Source organism: Lampetra fluviatilis, chromosome 42 (genome assembly GCF_964198595.1).
Source record: "Lampetra fluviatilis chromosome 42, kcLamFluv1.1, whole genome shotgun sequence".
NCBI lineage: Eukaryota > Metazoa > Chordata > Hyperoartia > Petromyzontiformes > Petromyzontidae > Lampetra > Lampetra fluviatilis.
The window spans coordinates 9,358,471-9,380,448 of NC_136316.1; the positions used below are offsets into that span (position 1 = coordinate 9,358,471).

The 21,978-nt window shown below is 49.2% G+C and overlaps 1 protein-coding gene across 2 annotated transcripts; it reads left to right on the forward strand.

Annotated features, from left to right (window-relative positions):
* The first annotated feature begins 1,198 nt into the window (after window positions 1–1,198).
* Window positions 1,199–20,209, forward strand: LOC144946704 (uncharacterized). Of its 2 annotated transcripts, none has more exons than XM_078875806.1 (17): window positions 1,199–1,360; window positions 3,918–4,017; window positions 5,303–5,368; window positions 6,731–6,972; window positions 8,570–8,653; window positions 9,564–9,691; window positions 10,729–10,820; window positions 11,624–11,757; window positions 12,439–12,556; window positions 13,087–13,259; window positions 14,407–14,597; window positions 15,604–15,735; window positions 16,388–16,578; window positions 17,085–17,708; window positions 18,533–18,666; window positions 19,685–19,813; window positions 20,006–20,209. In XM_078875806.1, exons 2-17 carry the CDS (start codon window positions 3,936–3,938, stop codon window positions 20,120–20,122), a joined length of 2,637 nt encoding a protein of 878 aa, XP_078731932.1. In that variant the 5' UTR covers window positions 1,199–1,360; window positions 3,918–3,935; the 3' UTR covers window positions 20,123–20,209. The 2 variants fall into 2 exon arrangements, with proteins under 2 accessions (XP_078731932.1, XP_078731933.1); XM_078875807.1 differs by having other exon boundaries at window positions 19,694–19,813.
* The last annotated feature ends 1,769 nt before the right edge of the window (window positions 20,210–21,978 follow it).

Consider the following 21,978-nt stretch of genomic DNA (forward strand, 5'->3'; position numbering starts at 1 on the left):
GCGAGTTGATCGTGGACACGATGGGCCGTAGTGGGGTACCTTCTTTATGGATCTTTGGAAGACCATAGAATCTGGGAGGTCTCGCAGCCGAGGGTTTCAGGGAGAGCCGTTTGATTGGTTCAAATCTAGAAGTAGTAGCATTACCACAGCCTTGCACCCCTTAGGTTCTCAATTGCTACAAAAATGTATAATGAACAAATGGGGTTTGATGAAACAAAGTAAGGTAACTTACGTCCCCGTGCTTAATTTGTGTTTGATGATTTACCTTCTAAAAATCGAGCCATGCCTCGCGTCCCCAGAAAGGGGGCGCCCCAAGTTTGGAAGGAGCATTGTGTGGAGTACATGTTCAAGTTCTACGATGCCCACTTACGCCGTTTCACCTGTAGCACGGGCATCGTTTGCTGTCATTTGTCGTGATGCTGATCCGCGTCTCCCTTGGTACAATATAATTCTGGGGCCTTCCTACAGACATTTCATCAAGATTTGTCTCAAGTCGGGCAGTTCACGATCTTCGCACGATTCTAATTATATCGTAACTCGTGCGGTACTCTGGCCCATAAGACTCAACGGATTCTTGCACAGTTTTAAAATAAAAGGAAATTTAATTATCGTGAGCCATGCTCGGTCCACCGCTGGATGAAGCGTGAAAGTGCCCTTCATGGCCGGGTCTATCCGACACCCAGAGATAGAAACCCTCTCATCTGTCAATGCCGCCACCACCCCCCTACCGACAGTCCGGAAGATGAAGAGGTAATACATATTCTTGTTTCTTTCGGTAAAGTCACGTAGATAGAAAATTAAAATAAATTAAAAACCACGACGTTTCGATCGCAACACGCGCCTTCTGATGAAGACCGCTCGTGTTGCGATCGAAAGTTATTTTGCCTTTTTTCTTCTTCTTTTGAATTTTTTTGTATTTTATTTTCTATCTACGTGACTTTATCGAAAGAAACAATAATATGAATTCCAGCAGCCACGAAAGTTTTAATTAAAAATGTAAAAAATAACACGGCAAAGCGAGAAGATCCTTCCGGAAGAGGCTTCGCGTGCACGCGCCGCCACCAATTAAACTCCACGTTGCGGCCACCCCCCCCCCCCGCACTGAGTCGACTACTCCTATTGGTTAATACGGGGTGGTGAGTGGTGGGGGGGACGCTGTCGACCAATGGGAGGGCGCGTTGCTCCGCGTGGGGCCAGCTGTCGTCTCGTGGAGGAGGCAGTAGCGGGCGGCTTCCCGCACCACCACGACGACGACGTCGCGCAGCGGCAGCGGCCTCCATGACCGCGAGGCGGAGCGAGGAGGCGGCGGCGGCGAGGCGCGGCCGCCGTTGACATCGACCACAGCGACAAGGCCGCCGCCGTGAGTCTGACATCCTCTTTGTTACCAACCCCGTATCATGACGGCGCTAAGAGCTGTGCGGAGTGGCAGCGCGGTGCCGTCCGATAAACTTCACCCCATGTGGAGCCTCCACTCCACTCTCGCCATCACCGTCATCACGACGGCAGTAACAGCTGCTGCAGTGATGATGATCATCGGAATAGCATTGATTTACCTCGTGAATAGATCACCCGTTTAGTCTTTGGACGGCGTCGCGCGTCAGAATGTCGGGCCTCGGGAGAGGTCACGGTGCCACTCGTGCGGCAGGTCCACACAGAATGTCGGGCTCGCGAGCCCTCACCGCCATCTGCTGCTGCTGCCCGCCTCGCCCGCACGCCGCCACCCACCCTCACGGGGTGACCCCAGCTGTGGGCGAGTCGTCGATGAGCGGCTGGTTGGTATTTGGCGGACAGAATGCACGAATCGCGGGATCGTTCACGTCGTCCGCTCAGGGCGGCATCTCGCCAGCAGTGGCTCAAGAAAAGCAGATCCCCGCTGATGAAGATTTCGCGTAGACGCCGGCCCGCAGTTTGATTGTCTTGCAGCAATGCTGCTGAGATAATGGCTCTGACAGAAAGCGGTGCGGCTGATGAGTTGCGTAAGATATACTTTTGTCACTTGGAGAGAAATACGCGCGAAGGAGACGTTGCTTTTATTATTTTGTTACATTGTCCGGTGGTGCGTGGGGATTGTGTCTCGTCGTGGGAACGTGGAGTTTCCACTGCTGTCGCGGGGGGAAGCGGCCTCCAGTGTGGATGGGCACAGCGCCACGGTTGTCACACCGATGTTGGTTTGTCTTTATATCTACATTTAATAACAGTGAACAAAGTAAAAGCTGCACAAATAAGGGGTTACATATGGATGCTCAATACATGACAATTGCGGAATGGTATATATTTTTTTTAACAATATGAACATTAAAACAAGTGATGGAGATGGCAGGCAGACTGGAGTCTGAAACACGAGGCCTGCATCATTGAGGGTCTGGGTGCACGATATCTGTTTTTGATGCGAGATCCAGAGGTAGTCTCGCGAATTTATGTCATCAGAACGGTCAGCAATTGTTGCATTAAACACTCATTGAATCCTGTATTGAGAATTCATTATTTCGTTTTTATTGCCAAGCAAAACATAGCAGGGTACGTGGGAAAGTGCTTCCCTAGTTTATCGATGTAAAAGGTCACTTGAAGGATTCTCAAAAGTAGTTCTGTGCTCATTGCTTGTGTGGACCGTTTTCTAACATGGGGTGATGCCCCAGCTCTGCTAGAGTTCCGAATGGACACTCCGTTTCACTGCATGATGCCCATAGCACAATTGAAATGCAATTGGGGGAAAAGACTAAAAGGATTGCTTATTGTGTTTGGCCTTAGCCACTGAGTTGATGATTTGCAGCCGGTGAGTGATGGTGAATGTTTATTAACTTAATCTTTTGTCAGGAAGTAAATGTTAAAAACGGATCATCGTAGAAGAGGTCATTGTGTCATAGTTGGGAAATTCATTACTTGTAAGAAAACAGATAAAAATGTGTGTTGTGTGTGTCTGGGCGTCAGAGCTCTCTAACAAAGAGACCCATCGTTATTGTTGTTTCGCTTGATTAAATAAAGATGCAACCCAAATCTCTTGTAGAGGTTGTTTGTCCCAGGCTGCCCAGCGTCAGTTTGGAGCATTGGTATTGGTGAGCAAGGCTGTCAAGATAGAGTGCCATGTCATAACAATCTTATGAGGTCACTTAATTGTCTTTTTTAAATGTGCATGAGTGGCTTCGCACAGACATCGGTTGTGGGGAATTCATTTTTCAAATGTGAAGAATGCCTTTGTTTACAGCCCGTATGCCTGCGACAGAGCTTAGGTACGTTATCCAAATGGTAATAGGACATTTTTGAAATGGTAATAGGATTATACCGTGGTAAATTATATTAGGGATATGGTTTTAGAGGAGAAATTTTTTTCAAAAAGGCCACGCCTGATTTAGGTTTTAGAATTATGTTAATAATAATGGGGTGACGCTTGATTTAATTAACGTCATTGTTTCAAAGAGACATCGTGGCTATATAAAAAAAAATATATGAATCCTACTTGATGTACTGTAATTTTGTAGCCAGATTTTAACCAAGTGGGATTGGGAGCTTCACAGCACAATAAACCAACAATACCCTGCTAAGTGCTGGATTCCAGCTGTCTTGCCTCCATACCCAAAAGAGAAACATCTTCAATGCATGGAAATTGCATTCAATTTAATTTAAAACACAATCTGTGCAGTGACATGGGTATTTTTTATTAAGAGATAAAACAGACGATTAATTTGGTTATGTGATGATATATTCCATCAAGCATCTGCATATGAGAGCTTATATCATTGATCCATCACAGGACTGTGAGAGGTGTGATGGATTGGGGTGGTTCTTCATTTCGCAGTGGATAGGTCCTGGCTGATGATGACGAATTGGGACATCCCTTGCACATGGAACATGTGTTGTAAGGAGTGGTGAATTATTATTTAGCAAAGATCTTTTCTCTGGTACTGTTGTTTTGCCCACAGCTGAGCCTCCCCGTGACCATGGAGGGGGAGGGGGAGGGGCTGGGTCTCGATTGCTCGACAGGGAAGCGCAAGAGGAAGGAGCACCACTGCGATGAGCCCGGTACACTCTGAGAATGCATCTCCTGATTCCCTTGGTTTTAAGTTGTATGGATGTCATCTCAAAGTTGTGAATTTTAGATCCGTTTTGATCTTTCCATCTTCAAATTTAAGCGGTGGTAAGATGTTAAACTGCCTCGCCTTATATGCAGGAGGTCGTGGGTTCGATCCCGACCCTCACGCCTGTATATTTGGAGGTTGCATGGTTTTTTCCCATGGTCGTGTGGATTTTTCTCCGGGTCCTCTGGTTTTTCTCTCCACATTTAAAAACATGCGTTTAGAGTATTTAGCTGCTTTAAATTTCAACATAAGCCACTTCGTTGAGCTCTCATTTGTGGTCAGGTCGCTTCTGAAAAAGAGCTACATAGCTCATTGGGCCTTACCTGGTAAAATAATAAATACAAATTTAGTTTAGATTAAGCCTGGTTTAAGTCATTCGTGTGGAAGACGATGGTGACCCTCCGAGTTTAGTGCCCAGCACAACCAATACCATCACCAAGGTGGACCGAACGCCGGTGATCGGCTGCTCGGTTGGAATGGCAACTAAAGACGCAGCCCCAATCGTTTCATTGAGGCTCAACAAAAGCTAAAAGCCTCGTCTCAGCGCACCCTGTGTGCCATCTCAACGCAGACGTTTGCCATTTGAAAGAAGAAAAAAGTGATTTGTGATTTTGGTTTCCATTAGCAATGAAGGTTTAATTTATACTTATTATTTTGGTGGCAGATACACTTAGTTTTATTTCATTAGAGTGGCTTTTTAAATGGTACATAACAGAATGTAATCACTTATGGGGGACTACTCTTCTACATAAAAAAATGCTGTGTCACGCCAGAGGAGAGCTGTGGTGTGTGTTGAATGATGGCAACTAAATGTATGTTCTGCTAAGGCTGGTGATGGCTATGCACACCTGTAATTCAGCACTGTGGAGAGGCGAGGTTTGCTGGATCACACAAATGTTGTGATACTCTCTTGCCATGTGCGCTGAGGTGCCATACCCTGGCCTGCTAGGAGAAGGCAGTACAGCAAGTGGACTCGTCCCCATCTTTTTTTTCACAACGTATGGGGATAAAATGTTGACCCTTAGCATGCGGGAATTTTCTCCTCCTTTGCACGCATGGAGGGTTTGGCTTGCCTCCGACAAGTACAACAAACACTCATAAGTTGGCTGAAAACATCTTAAAATAAAAAAAATGCAATGCAGGACCCTCATGAAAGAGAGTCCTTGGACTTAGTGTGGTTTCCCTGGATAAGAAAAAACCAAGTAATTATGATGACATGTTGTTCACAGATGGAGATATTTCTGATGAAGATGAGAGCGGCAGTGATGAGAGTGAAGGCGATGACGATGATGAAGGTAAACATTTTTCACACCTCCTGTTACCTTTACTGGGCATGTGGCTCTCAATACATATTAATTTGGAAGGGTGTCATTGCATTTGTAGATAATGGTTATCAGCAATCTATGTATACCTAGTTTGATTTGGATAAAACAAGATAATGAGCCCTGAAAGGAGTGAAACATCCATACAAATTACACACTGTAATTTTCATTAAAGGCTAGTCTTATTTTAAAATAACTAAAATTAATAATGTATAGCCCTTTGTTAATCCACTGTTGGATTGAAGGCCTCCCCTACGCGATGTCCGTTATGGGTGGTGTTTGACCAAACTCCACCATGCTGGTCAGTGTGGGCTGGTGAAGGGTGATGGGCCCCAGGAGCAGTTCAAATATCTCTCTGATGTTAGCTGCATGCAACTGGCTCCGATCATAATGCATCGCACGCACCACTCCATAACCTTTAATTGGCATAAATAAATAAAATTTTAACATATGCGTGTAAAATTATTTTAAGAATTGAGCTTGGAGAATCGATGCATCATTATTCCACTGCGTTGTGATGTTACTGTGGTAAAGGGGCTCTGTGAATGAAGGTGAATGGATTCCAGTGTGACTGTGGGCGATTGTGGAGGGTGAACAGATGCCTTGCTCTCTGTGCAGCTGAGCAGTACAATAATTATCACGGTCGTGCCACGAAAATGCATGTTTCTGCACGAGAAAACTGTTCTAAATTCTTGTGAGTTAAACTTGGTTCAGAAGCTAAGGATTTCCCGATGGTGAGACTGTAATAATTTAGTTGTGCCTTGAAAAATTCTATTCAACTCGCCTTTTCCCCTTCCAAGGACGGGTGTATTGCAGTAAATCTGAAACTTGCAAGCGAAAAGCAGACCGCGACGTTTTATTCATTGCATTAATTCGTGTGCAATTTGTAAGGCCGCGGTGACACATACCTATTTCATTTTAAGGTTATAATCCCTTGTTCATCATGACGTCCTTTTTACTTCGATGTCTCAATAGCGTTACGGAGATCGCGTGACGTGAGGGTTCTGCCTTTGTAGTGAGGGATGTAAGTTGACGCCGAGGAGGGGGGATGAGGCGCCTCGGCCCCCCATTTGGAATGACGTCAGCCGCTAATTATTATTAATGGGGGGGGTGTGTCCATTTGGAGGACGTTACCTTATAATGATTATTAATGAGGGGGCTGTTCGATGTGGAGTGACGTCACGAGCATTAAGGACAGACATCCCTGGGTGATTATAGTAGGTATAGGGCAAGCTGGTGTCTGCTAGGGTAGCCATTCTGCTCCATCCAGAAATGCCGACGCAGGCTCTGCACACCGTGCCGCCTCCTACTTAACGCGCTCTCCTGCCGCCCCAGGAGGCAGCAACGATGGCTCCGACGACAGCGAGGAGGAGGGAGGAGACTCGGACGATGACGCGGAAGAAGAGGAGGACGAGGAGGAGGAGGACGATGACTGTGGGGAGCAACCTGAGCAGAGCTCGGATGATGAGCGGGAGGGATGCCCCATCTGCCTCAATGGCCTGCGGGACCAGGAGCTGGGAACCCCGGAGAACTGTGCCCACCTCTTCTGCCTCGACTGCATCCTCGAGTGGGCCAAGGTGGCTATTGGTGTTGATACCCAGAAACCCTGCTCAGGCACACACCAGCTCAAGTCACAGAGCTACCCATTGGCACTCTTTGCAAAGTGAGCGAGCGTGCCACTCTTGGTTGCGCGTACAGGCCAGGCTGTACAGATACCAGCAAAGCACATGTCAATGATGTCCCTTGTATCTCTGTTCTAACATGGTAAGAGCTGGGGAGGAGCAATGATACAGTGGTTCACGCACCGCTCTACGAACACGACAACCCGAGTTCGATTCCCGGCCATGGCTAACGTCAGCGGCGAGCCATATCTGAACTGGTTCTCGGGCCCACACCACTTCAACAACACGCACTGAATAGCATGGTGAAGCATGGTGAAGCGTGGTGAAGCGTGGTGAAGCATGGTGAAGCATGGTAGAACAACCCCCACGACCGACACAGTGACGAAATAGCAGTGGGTTGACACGAGGGCTGTACATCATTATTTTTAAGAGCCAATTGAGAGCAGAAGTCTGTTTTCGAGAAGACGTGTTCGTTGTGTCCGTTTAAAATACAGTTGGGTGGCGCAACGCTCAGATCACTGGATCGACCGTCATAAGTTTATGAGTAAAAATATGAGTGCGTAGCCAACTCAGCCCATCAGTAGTCTGGGGTAGATAAAATAAATACCACTTGTGTGAAGTCAACAGGAGTCATCCTGTAAAAACTGGCTCTGCCATGGGAACATGGAATTTCCACCACTGGATCAGACCACCAGTAGCCTTGTGTGGCACCCTATTAATCCAGGGGATACTTTGACTTTCTGACTGTGCATAGCTTGACTATACACACACATGCACACGTCATCAGTGCTTCCCCACTAAAAAAAAACGGATTAGGCGACACTCATATCTCTTTACATCAGTGAGCCGGTGGTGAAAGACATTCACATTCATTCGTGCCTATTTTTAAATCCTTTATATTAAGTTCACTTGCTTGCTTGCGCGCTTACGACCGTGCAAATCTTTCGGTCGTTTTTTTAACCCACTTCCCGTGATCCAATCGAGCTGACATTTTGCACAGACTCGTTGTGCGTGACAATTTATTTTCGTGAAAAATTTTTTCCAAAATTTTCCACTTTTTAGGAAAACAAACATTTCACTAACACAATCATATATTTTTCCTAAACACAGAAAATTATTCAAGAAAACAACAAAAATGTACAATATAAACAATCATACAAAAACTGAAAACCTTATAATCCTTATATACGACTTTCCTTATATTTAATTTAAAATACCAATGTGATAAAAATGAAACTCTTACTCAAGAAAAACAGAAATGAATAATAAAATAAAACCGATGCCACGCACATAAAGGATTTATAGTGAAAAACTTTGTTTTTACGGGTTAATTTTTATCACCCCCAGAGGAATGATATTCAAGGTTTAACCCCCTGACTGAGATGTAAACTTTCAGCCTTCCAATTGCAAGATGTGCGCTAAAACCAGAGCAACACCATCCGGCTGCTTATACTTTCAACCAATGTGAGTCAAGTTGTTTTCTTCCCCGTGCAGACCCTGGTGATGGTGTCGGGCGCTGGCTAATTGACTGTTTGTCTGCGTGTCTTTTCAGAACATGAATTCCTGCCCCGTGGACCGAAAAGTGTTCACCAGTGTCAGTGTCCGCGCTTGCGTGGGAGGCCCGGTATTACGGCAGGTGCGTATGTACCCCGTGTTTTCGCCATTGTCAGGGTTGCGTGGTTCTGTTGAATTCCATTTGATGAATTTCCCATCTGAATGTGAATTCGATCGAACTACATGTTCACACGGCTACCAACTGTTGTCTCCCTCACCCTGTTCATCTCCAAATTGGAGACTTTTCTTCTGCGTTAGATTTTTTTTACATTGTCCTCTTTTTTGTTTGTTTATATCATCGTCAAAAAACGAGCTGAGCAGGAGATGCTGTGCATCAGCTGTAGAGGTTAACACAGCCACGTCCGCCACAATTGAGGACGCGTCAGAAGAAAGGCTTCTATATTGAGATGAAGAGGTTTATTGGCCACTGGATGTAGGTCACTGAAGAGGATGCAGGTTTAGGGCAACTCTCAATCGCATCCTCACAAATCATTGCCATTGCGTAACTGATGTTGCATTAAATAAAAACTCTCCAGTGTGCGATTGCGGTCACCCAGAACCACGGAACATAAAACAATTCGCTGGCCGATTCACAAACACGAAGGATACGTCATTACAACGATACACTTTGCTGCTGCTGATGCAATCATCTGACTCAGCCACCTCAATGTAAAATAACAGCTGTTGTTCTACATCAACATCGAAGAAGAAGATTAATTTTGTGATACGAAGAACGCTTTACAATTGTGCTGTGTGTCATGTATGTACATGGATCTTCTTTCACACCATATGTAGCCAACCGTCCTAATCGGAGGTGCGGGGGCGAACGACAACAAACTAAACGCAAAAAGCAGTTCTAAAGAAATTCGTTTTCAGCCTAGACTTAAAAGTGCATAGCACCAGTGGCCTCCTGATACAGCTCTTGTGGGAGGGGAGGTGACGAAACGTCGCGGTCGATCCTCCCGCGCGCGCCTTGCGCTGCACGTGTGCAGGTGCCAGTGCAGGATCACTTGGGCGCCGCGAAAGATGGCGGGCAGGAGGAGGAGCCCACGTTCTGCGAGGTGTGCCGGAGCAGTGATCGCGAAGACCGCCTGCTGCTGTGCGACGGCTGCGACGCTGGGTGAGGGGCAGCGTGCTGCGATGGTAACACCCGTGCATCACAATCGCTGACTCCGCCGTCGTTCTGCGTTGGGTTTGGACATTTAACGCGTGGTAGCCTTTCGCGACCAGTATTATCCACGATAGAGGTTTTTATGGGTTAGATCGCGTAAATATAAATGTGTCATTAAACCCGCCACCACCCGACGCAGCCAATTAATAATGTTTGTCACGTAAACAAAACATGCTAATTAGTTACTGGTTCAGCACACCGGTGTGTTGGAGAGTAAATCCACAACATTTAGGAGACATCATTGTACTCAAATTGTAAATGTTTGGGCTTTGTATGTTCTCCGCTTTTTCTGCATGTATTTCCCGAGGGTTCTCCGGTTTCCTCGCGCAACTATGTAAATTGCACAATATATACAGCTGGTTTTTGCTAAACATCTCAGTGCTGAAAAATCACCTCTAAATTAATCAATTGGGATTACACACAGCAGCAACATTGCCCCCTTCTGCGAAAACTTGGCACAGCCCTCCTGAAAACGAGTGTTGAGACTCAGGGAGGCTTGCCCTATACCAGGGGTCGGCAACCAAAATAACAAGAAGAGCCATTTCTTTCCAATTCGGTACAAAATTCAGTATTTCAAGAGCGCAATGCATCTATGTACATACGTACATATCGTCAAGAAGTAGCCCGTAAAGAGCCGCATGCGGCTCCGGAGCCGTAGGTTGCCGACCCCTGCCCTATACCTACTGTGTAATCCATATTCAGTCATTTGTAAGTATTTTTTTGTCTTTTACATGACAAATTTTGTACCATGATCTCAACACACAATGGCCTCCCCATTTCGAATGACATGAGGGGGATCTCCAACGTCCACCTTGAAGCGGTCAGTGCTGATTCGTATGGTTAATACTCCCACGGTAATAACCAGGGTGTTCCGCCGGATTTGAACCACGAGCCTCTGCAACAAGCGGCAAACGTGCTACCGCAGGGCCGCTTCACCGCCCCTAAAGGACACTGAACCAAGTTGAACACTGTGCTGTGTGCGACAGGTACCACATGGAGTGCCTGGATCCCGCGCTCGACACGGTGCCTGTGGAGGAGTGGTTTTGCCCGCAGTGCAGACCCGTGCGCCAGCAGACAGGTGGGCGCTGCGGTCACTCGAGGGGGATGTAAATAAACGTCCGTGGGCCTGGTAGATCCCATCGCCGACCGTGGCACTGCCAGTGAAATAAATACAGTGGGACAAGTGCTGGAACAAGGGAGTGACTACAGACTCTACAACCTATTGCCCAACATTTCAAGAGTGCTTTTTCTTTCCTTCGCGGAAGTTTACTTTACTAAAACTAAGAAATAAATGGTTTCTGGGTTTTTCCGTGGACAACCACTGTTGACCTCCCACAAAAATTGGTACTCATTTTACTCACCCGCAAAGAGACAATGGGTTGAGTCGACCTCTGCTCGGGTTGAGTCGACCTATGCTAGGATTTAAATAAGAGCTGTGCGCTCTAACCGCAATGCCACCAGTTCGCAGACGTAGAGCATCCCTGCCCTCATGTTAACCAGGTGAGGTGCCAGATTACAGCAGCGTGCCACCCCAACCCCACAATATTGTGGAATATGATCAAATAGTCCTTGCATAACTTTGCTCCAAAGTCTTTGCTTCAAAATTATAGTCAATCTCAGTGTGATCTCACTTGATGTAAGGGCCGTATTCTTAAGCTGCCTCTGACATGGATCAGCTCAGGCTTAGGCTGCTGGCTTGCTTCCAAACACCCGCGAGTGATACGCGGTCCTCAGTCGTGGCTCGGCTCATGGAAATCCTGAGCCACGGTTGGGACGACACTCGGAGCCAGCTCAAGTCAAGCACACGTTCGAGCCGGCTCACTTGTGCCAGAGCCGAGCCGTGACTTAAGAATTGCGGGCCTTGATGAGGTTTCCCACCAGGAGCCGGAGAGGAGGGAGCTGGGCCGCTGGGCGTTGGCCACAGGCAGAGGCGGGTCATCGCCAGGACGCGGCAGAGCGAGATCGTCCGCACACGCGTCAACATCAGCCGCATCACGCGCACCCAGCAGATCAGGGTGAGCCCACACTTTCACAGCCTGTGGCCTCCTTGACACAAACACTTGAGTGTGGATGGGATCCCTAAAGACATTCCAGAGCCTGGCAACATCCACATCAAGCACGCACACATAGGTTATTTCATAATGCAGCTTTTCAGCTGCACAGGGTGGCCCAGAAACGGTAAGACCTCAGAGAGGGCTAAATTGCCACCATTGCCATAAGAGGGCCAAGTAAAGATGCCATTGTTGAAGCGTCTGACGTTGGCGTGAGCTGGGACTCCACCTTGAGCTATGTATGGAGTCTGGTGTGGGTGAACTCACGTGTTGGTCACGAGCCAACTTTGGAGAGCTGGTGGCAGCAGATTGCCATGATGATCAGCTTTGCCATACTCCAGACTTCATCCATGAGTGCCAGGCCGACTGTGTCCAGGACTGATGACGTAGGCTGCTGGAGACACTGGAGGCATTTGCCGAGATCTTGGAGCCGAGAGGCGTGGTTACGCCAAAGTGCCCAACAGAAGGCAGGCAGTTCCAGGAGGCTATCGGGGGTGCCGCCTCAACTGGTTGGCAAGTAGCATGTCCCTGGGAAAGAAAGTCTTGCTTACCACCTCGTCGTCAACTCACAGAAACAGTTTGCCTGGAGCACAGTGGCTCACGTTTTCGGGCCTCTTCTCGCGCGCCCGTGTCTGCGATGCGCAGCGTGCAGTGAGCCAGGTACCAGACACGCCGTCGGTGGACGATGCCATCAATGCGGTGGCATGCGGAGCGAGCACGGCCATCTACTACAGGCCCGAGGGCGGCCCTCAGCGGAGGAAAGGTAACAAACCCAGTGTGAGGCATTGCTAGGCCCACCGCACACGATCACCCGCACCCCTGCCACCCCGCCCCCCCAGATTTTCTGTTGCCCCACATTTTGAAAAAAGTGCCTTGAGATTCAGTTGTATTTTAGTTGCAAGGTAAAGGTTTCATGGTCAATATTTTCTCTGCCACCATTACCATAATCGCTTCCTTCTGCTAGATCACTTTGCTGGCTATTAGACCATCAATACCTCACCTCCCGGTGTCTTCTCTTAAAGTATCGCACCATTTCTAGACCCGGTTAAATGCCCATTATTGCGGTAACTTAATTGGGATTGGTTAGAAGGAATGGGATAAAAGGGCGCGCGTGGAGAACGGGGGGTTGCGTTTTGCATTGTGCTTCCTACGCGAGTGCGCTGTTGTGTGACTGGCTGAATAGAGAGCCCGAGCATTAGTTACCAATCATCGTGTACTCTACAAAAGCACTGTTTTAACCAAACGATGGCATTTTTTTGTATCTCCCTGCTCTACCCTGTGCCTTGGAAACAGCGACACGGAGAAAGCGCCGCACGAAACGCCAAGGCCGAAAGAGCACCGCTCGCAAAACAGGAGTCAAGAAACTCTTGGGCAGCAGCAGCAGCAGCACAGGCACTGCCAAGCCTGGCAAGAGGCGGAAGGGGCGCAGGAAAAAGCGCAGATTCAAGCGGCAGCGGCTCAAGATGGTGCATTGCTAACTTATCCACCCACCCACTTAAACCGACTAACTCATTAATTGACTCGGTAACTTATCCAATGAGCTATGAAGCTCTTTTCACGGATGTCCAGTAGGGGTGGGTCAGAAAATTATGACTAACAATAACAAAAAATATTAGGAGTGTAAAGTATGGGAAAGGTAAGAAAATCACTATAAATAAATAGAAATAAACTACTTATCTTAGCAGGTAAAGCCCACTGAACTATAAATTATTTTTCAGAAGCGACCTGGCCACAAATGATTGCTCAACGAAGTGGCTTATTACGTGTACATTTATAGCATCATTTAAAGCACTCACCCACCCACTGAGAAGGAAAAGACAAAATATTTAGCTTTGTGATACAGGCGAAACCTCGCCGGTCTTCATATTGGCGTAATACAAAATGTGCACATGAGTTTTTCACTCTTAGTAGAAGTATACAAATTGCACAGAATTACGCACGCTGTGTTGTGAGCCTGGCGAGCTGAGTTAGATTTCTGCCCATTCATCGTCCGAGACTGCTAGATTCTTTCTCGCCATCCTCAGAGGTCTTGTGCTGTGATGATCACAGCTCTCCGTGCCGTCCGCCTCGTGCCACCCTCTGGATGGCACTGCCCCAGCAGCTTTGCCGATCCACATCTCCCGGCAGGGACTGGTGATGGCGAGAACATAATCGGACCTAATCGGCTGTTATCTTTTACATGGTCATTAATTATTAAATGGATAATTAACGTCATCACCTCCATCAAAATCATCCCTGTTTAAGAGGATAAATAATGGTTAATAGGATGTGACACCTTTACTGTTATTCCTCGTAACTGAGGATGAAAGGAGTTCCGACCTACAGATCTTGGGAAGACTTGCAAAGCTGCCCGAGTCTCAGATCAAAGGGCAGCAGCTAAGAGGCGTCTCCACAGTCGTGGAATGATTTGTGGACGGTCACGCACCGGTCTTCAAAGTGAGTGCCACCACCACCACCTCGCGGTGGTTGAGAGCACTCTCTCGACTATGAGGAATCTCATGAGCGATGCTACAATTCTACTGGACCTCAGTGTAATTCTGGCATTCAAGCAGATTCCTTCCCTGCCTATTATTCCCGTATTAAGCGCCCGGCGTTGCTTTTTGTGTTTTTCAGCCCAGGGTGGTGACGCCCCGCATGCGGATCGCTCGTAGCCTGCACCTCGGCAAGCCGATGCACGGGCAGTCCGTGCCCTCCGTGTACCGGGCCCAGGACAACACCCCCTTGGGGATGCAGAGGATGGAGATCGGGGTAACGGCGCTCTCCGTCTTCGGCAACGTCAATGACTTCGCCCCCGAGGATGACAGGTGGGCCTCCTAGAAGGATGCTTGCCGATTCATCATTGGTGGTGAGAACTCCGGTCATCCTCGCAGCGGCTTTTGGCTCGTCATCGAACAAAGATGGTCACTGCATCGCGCACTTTCAGATGCGCGTCTGCGGCCGTTTGGAACGCTCTTCCTTCCGATATTAGGAAGCTAATAAATCTAAATTTAAAACTAATTTCATTAAAACTGCTTTTAGTGTTTAGTTGTCCTCTCCCACTTCCGATTAGCACGGTTGGCTACATACAGTGTGAAAGAAGTTCATGCATATGTTGATTTTTTCCATAATACGGGTTTTTTTGGGTTAGATCGCGTAAATATATTAATGAGTCGTTAAACCCGCCACGTAAACATAACATGCCAATTCGTTACTAGTACAGCACACCGGTGTGTTGGAGAGCAAAGCCACAACATTTAATCGTAACGTGTATGTAAAATTTGTCATACACCCTCCTCCACCCAACACAACCATTTAATAAAGTCGTTACGTGAACAACCGCTGTGTGGTAGTAGCGCTATCCACAACAATTGAGTTCGGCGTTTGGTTGGGAGTTGCAACCCTCATCATCAGGTAGTTGCCAGAATTGCGTTTTGTTCACGTTGCGTAAGAAACGACAATCACTGTCGCATGCTCATTTAATCGTTGGGTCACTTTGGCATCTGGCAGTGTGGCTGTGGTTAAACGGAAAGGTGCGTCGGTCGTGATGAGATGCTGTACGTATGTTGTTGAACTTCTTTTTGCACCGTACGTGCTAATCGGAGGTGCGGGGGGAACGACAACAAACTAAACACAACATGCAGTTCTAAAGAAATTCGTTTTCAATAGAGACTTAAAACTGCATAGCTCCATTGGATTCCTCATATCGGAAGGAAGAGCATTCCAGACGGCCTCAGAAGCTCATCTGAAAGTGCACGATGCAGTGATAAAGAGGAAGAAGCGAGAGGTCACCGGGAAAGCGCTGCCGCTGCGTGCATCGCTTTGTCTCCACAGCGAGCCGGAGCCGTGCAGCAGTGGCTCCCTCCCAGCGGAGCTCCACGCCGGGGCCAAACAACACGGACTCTCCAAGCTCGCCATGCGCTCCCACCGGCCAGTCGCGCGGCCCATCCCGTCGCAGCTCGCCGGGTACGACTGCTCGGAGTGCGTATCCCCAGCGCACACGTGCGTGCAGTGAGCACACGTGCGTGCACTGCGCACACGTGCGCGCAGTGAGCAGAGAACGGACCCAGCTCCCAGTCTTTGCGGCTCACCAGACTTCGCCTTCCTGTGTTAATCATCTCTGTTCAAATAACAAATTTAGATGCGTTGCACATTCCCGATGGACCGTTTAACCACGTCACATGTGACGTAGAGAGCGCGCAATTAATTTGAAGTGCCGATTCATTGTAATCGACTCTCAATGCAGTACACAGTATCTCCAAGTTTGAATCGGCACTCTCTAAGTGACATGGGAATCGTATATATACATGTCCTCGCATCGACCGGCTGTATCTTAATGTCAATTGGCGGTCTCTACATTACATGTGTTTCCAAGTACCAAGGCGTGTGCCTAATGAGGTGGAGTGATGCTCACAACGACGAGTAGAGTGCCTTGATGACAAAACAGCAATTGTTCCCTGAGCCATAACCTCTGTGTCTGGCCCGTGACCTCCTACCAGCGGGCTTCCCCACCGCACATGACCCAAAAGTACACCGAGCTCGGTACGAGCACAGTCAGCGGTGAGGGCACCGCTGCCTCGTGTTGAGCGGCGCTCGCTGCCGCTGTGCTTTACCGCAGGCTGGCGGAGGAGCCGTTTGAGCCTGCGAAGGCCGCGGCAGTGCCCGCGCCGGGGCCGGTGGAGGACGTGCTGGGCAGCATCCTCGCCGGGCAGAGCATGCTGCTCACCAGCAGCACCGGCACCATCATCAACCGGGACGGCAGCCTGCTGCGTGCCAAGCAGCCCGCCGGGCCGCCGCCACAGCAGCGCGGTGCGTCACTACCGGGTTGACTCCTTCCCCCCCACCCCCTCGCCTGGGTTATGGTGACTTCCCCGCGTTGTCGTTCATTAATCGACAGCCCTCGGTCACCCGCTGATTGATGAGGGCAGCCCCATGCCCATGCCGTGTCGGTCGGGTGGGTTGTTTAGCCACACTTCGGCGAGCTGGTCAGTGCGAGTCTGTGAAGTAGACGTGCCCAGCTGCGCTTTGAATGTCACTTGCCGCTGATGTTCGCCGGAGCCGGGAACATTTAATGTGGCTTGCTGGGTTCATAGAGCAGTGCGCTAACGACTGTGCCACCACTCCACGCCTGTTATAATACGTCAGAAAAAATATATTATGAGCACCGCTTTATAAGAAGTCACCAGTGGTTGTACTTTGAAGAAACTGGCCCCCGTCATTGAAACGTGCAAACGCAGGATACAGAGAGGACTTCATTCCGAGCAATGGGCTCTGAGCACCCGTGAGCGGACCTCATTAACCTCTCCTTTTTACAGGGACTTCAAAAACGGCCGACTCGACTGGCAGAACTTTGAAAGTGGAGAGAGTTAAAAGCCCCACAGCCAGGACTGTCAAAGAGGATCCCAGTCCACCTTCACAGTTACCCGGAAACTCCGCCGCATCTCCCCACGTCCGTAGACACCTGCCCGCAGCGGCAGGGGCGGCTGCCAGGTCAGGGGGCGGCAGCGCCCCCGCCTCAAGCGCTCCGCAGCGCGCGCCCGGCGACGTCGCCGCCGCCGGCAGCGTGCGGCACGCGCAGGACCCGCGCTCCCCACGCGAGTCCACGCACTCGGCCGCAGCCCAAACGACGGCGAGGTCCGGCCACGCGGTCGGGGAGTCCACCGCGGAGCGCGCGGGGAAGAGGCCTCGGCTGGAGCACCCGGCCGACGGCGGTTCGGGGCACGACCGCATGGACTCCTCCTCCTCCTCGCTGTCACGCGACCCCCAACGCGCACTGGACCCGCGCTTGCAGGGGCTGGCGCGTAGACGTGCGCAAAGGGGAGACTCTTTCGCTCAAAGCGGCCTCGCCAACGGAGCGCTGCCGTGGCCCGGCACGGGGTCCTCGTCAAAGGAGAGCCCGGCCGGCACGGACACGAGAGAGCACGCGTCGCCAGGCACGGGTGAGCGCCCTCCGCGTGTCATCGCCCCGCGATGCACTTCGTCGCCATCAGCCGTGATCTATCCACCGCTCAATGACGGCCTCCCAGATTCGTCTGCCAGATCTGTGGTGGTTCTGCGATGCGACAATGCACCCAGCTGCTGCACACAGCTCCGCTTCATCGCTCTGCCTCCGTAGTGGACGTGCTCCTGGCCATGTTCCCTCTCTTGGCTGCGACGTTTTAGTCTCGGGCCACCGGCCGTCGCGACTTGTAGCGACGTGGTCCTTTCCAATGCCTACTTAGCAATCACTGTGATGTCAATAGTTGTTGTTTGACAAACATTGATTAATAACAATGTATTAATAATAATAGAACAAACGTTGATTGAAGAGGTGCACGCTTGGAATTAGAGACATCTCCTGGTTGCAGCCCTGGCTCAGGACTGTAACGAGGAGATGAGTACCACCTCAACACTCATCTGAACAGGAAATCAATTTGACTGTTCATTTAATATGGTTCATCGTGAGTTGTTCACTTTTATTCCTTCCTTTTCTCTCCTCTCTCTTGATTTAAATCACCGGGTTCAAGACTAACACTGGCAGCCAAGTTTGTGAAAGTTGATGAAAAATAACAATAGGTTTTACCCTTTCTGGCAATTAAACAGGAGGTGTTAAGCTGTTCAAACACCAAATAGGTGCCTTTTTGCAAGGCACCAAGTCTGCATTAACCACACGTACTTGTGCCAAAACATGCAAGCAAACATGCTCTGACACAATATGCATCGTCTTTGAAACTGATTGGTTGCGATGGCACCCTTCTTTGTCCTCTTGCGGCGACGCGCTCAGGCCCGTCCGCCGCGGCCAGGCCGCAGCAGACGGAGGTGGAGACGCACAGCCGTAGCTCGGGCTCTCAGTCGAGTCACAGCAGCAGCAACAGCACCGCCTCCAACTCCAGCTCCATCGACGTCACGCTCATTAACGTACGTGGGACCCCTGCCGAGCAGCCAGCATTTAAATTAAACTGACAAAGATATGATGGCCGGACACCTTTAATAGAGATGGCTTTGCCCATAGGCTTTACACTGGCGAGGCTTTCTGGTATGAGATGTGGGAGTAGTTTACTGGAGAAAACAAAAATTTAGTACGGGCAGTCCCTCGACTAAAGGTTACTTTCCTGAGACCCGTTCGTAAGTCGACAGTGTTCTAAAATGTGTTATGGTTCAACAAAAAAGGGAACCATTGTTAAACTCATAAATAAGAAACATTGTACATGAAATACTGTAATAAATACTGTATAGTCAATAAAACATAAAATAAAGTAAAATGAAAAAAATAAGTTATCTTTTCACTGACCCTGAGTCCTGATGCTGGCTTGCTTGTTAGAATTGGCGTAATGAGTCCCAGCGAGTTACTGGGACTCATTACAGAAGATCGCTCCGTCGAACAAAATAGTTCTGCAATTCGGTTCGTAAGTACGAGCGACCATTAGCAAGTCGGATGGTTAAATATAAAAACATCTGAGAGCAGTTCATTCGTAAGTGCGGATGTTCGTATTTCTGGAACTGACATTTTGTATTTGTGCCATTCTTATAGCTCGAGGCTATCACAAAGGCGCTGGGTTTCACAGACCGTATGCAGTAGTTTTACATTCGGGAGGGATGATTTTTGCGGTGTGTAATCCCAATTGAATAATTTACGGTGTAATTCAATTTTTTTGGGCAAATTTGGGCAGTGACTTTGGCGCTCAACGTCCATTTGAAAAACAGATGGCGTGTAGTATTTTGGGTTAATATCTCCACAGTAATAACCAGGGCAGTCTGCTGGCGACGAACCTTGAACTTCCACAACGATCGGCAAACGCGCTATGTTTAGGCCACGCCACCACCCCCACGTACGAACGTTCACAGCGACACCCGGCGCAGCCTGCCGGCGGGCCGTCAAAATGAACTCGGCCCGAGTGCCCAGGGGGGGTTAACGTTGTGCTGCCGTTGCTTGCAGTACGAGCAGAAGTTGCAGCGGCAAAAGAAGGCGGAAGAGGAGGCCAAGCGTGCCCTGAAGCCCTTCTACCTGAGCAAGGAGATCAGCAAGCAGGAGTACAAGGACATCCTACGCAAGGCTGTGCACAAGGTAACGTGGGCAGCATCGGGGCCATCGACCTCAAGGGAAGGCAGAGCTCACACGCAACGTCCGCTCGATTTAAATGAACGATGATTGTTTTTTTAATATTTGAATTATGTTATCGTTCGGGGCAGAGTGGTGGCGCAGTGCTGTGAACTCGGCGATTCATGGCTAATATCGTCATTGTGGTTCGCGTGTCAGATCTCCCACAGCTCGGCGGAGGTGATCGTGCCCAGCAAGGTGGACGGCCTGGTGGTGGCGTACGTCAAGAACGTGAGGGAGGCACGGAGACACTCGCAGGGACCGAGCGACGGCTAATCCTGGCCGGGTCCCAGGGGCATGAATCGCAGCGCGGGAGGTACCTCCTGTGCTGCGATGAAATCAGGAGCATAGAAACCTCCCCCCTTTAACACCCCCCCCCCCCCCCACCTCTGTCTTGTGTGGCTGGCTCCTTCGTCGCTGAACTGGAACACAAATCAGGATCGGAGTTCCTCCGAACGGAGCGCAAGTCGGCTAGTTTTGGTTGTACAGTCGTGTGGTCGTAGGGCAGTCCGGCGGACAGCGCCCTCACCGCCGGCCTCTTCATGCAGGTTCTTAAAATGTTGACGCGTGTGACAGTTACCGATGCTTTCTGCTGGGCATTCGTACCACAGCGGCGGGGCACAGCCTTTCTAAGGGGATGAGCATGATAAAAAAAAAAGACCCAGTGATATCATTGGAAAGGGTGAGCTATTGTGTGCACGCCAGCTAAATGCAGAATGTGAACGTGGGGCAGCGGGGAGCGGAGTGGGTGGCGCACGATGCCACGATCCCTTCTGATCCCAGTTCCGCTCTCGCCCCCCCCCCCCCCCCGCGTACGTCACCAACATAAATTTGTATATAAACCTCAATTGGACCTTCACGCGTCGATTCGGTCAAACCCAGTGAAGGGTAATGCGTCGCGTGGACGTTGGTGCGGGGAGACAGAGGTGGGCAGGTGTACGATGGTGCTGACCACACCATCCCCTTGCTGTATGCCATGCTGGCCTTACTAGGTGCTCGCCGACTGCACTTTGATGGTCTGCAAGGCTAAACGGGGGTTCTTTTTTTTTTAAACACAAATGCATCTTTGAAAAAGGATGCAGTGTTTACAGTACACTTAAGCCGCCTTAGTGGATTCTGCCATAGTGCCAGAATCTGCCCTGGATCTGTATGCAGGTTAGCATTGTCCCCATTCACAACGTACAAGTGCAGACTTGGATAGAAATGTATTAAAGTGAAGAGCAGTGTACTACTCCCAGACATGTGAATGCATTTTTATTTGATGCATCACATTGAAGCTGGAGTTCATGACTATTCGTAGTTGAACATAGGGATAAATTACAACCTTATTTGTTATAATTTAATTAGTTTAGATGCCTTGTGTGAAATTTACTTTCATGTATTGATACAACAAAATATTCACGACAGAAATTAAAACTATGATGCCCTAAGCTGTTTTAGCCTTCAAATTCTTCCATCCAAAAAAAAAACCCCATGCTCTTGCGCTCAAGACGGCGGTGTTATTTTGTAAAGAATTTCTAAATAAAAGCGTTGTTTTATTCGCTTGAACCTTTGCCTTTGTGATGCCTTCACGAGTCGTCGAGTATGCAACAGCAGCAACCGCCGTTTGCCACTAAGTGGCGCTGGACGTCACCACGGCGCTTGTGCCAGGCCGTGTGCACGTTAAGGCCACGTGAAGTGTCAAACGCCCGCTGGCAGGAGGTTACGGGACAGACCCAGGTGGTGCCATGGGTTGACCGACTGAGATGACTGGTGTGCACACGTGGTAAAAATCTACGCTCGCTCAACACGACCAACCTCGCCAACTCAAATCGTATTTCAATTCCAACGTTTGCGAACGATGAGGAAACTCGTCACGACAGGAGAATGCAGCGTGCAGGCTGGAGACAAAAAGGTTTAAACACAAAAGGTGGTGCTGCTGCTCGTGAATTGCAGGAAAGAACTCCCATCATGCCTTGCATACATGTCATGTGATAACGTTGCATTTACAGTTCAAGAGCGGAACATGTCGTTTGGACCGGTTCAAGAACTGAAAAATGTGGCCATTCCAACAGGCAGCAGCAGCAGCAGTTAACAGATCGCTGCTGTCGGCTAGTCTCATCCCCATTAGGACAGGCAGCGAATAATAGCAC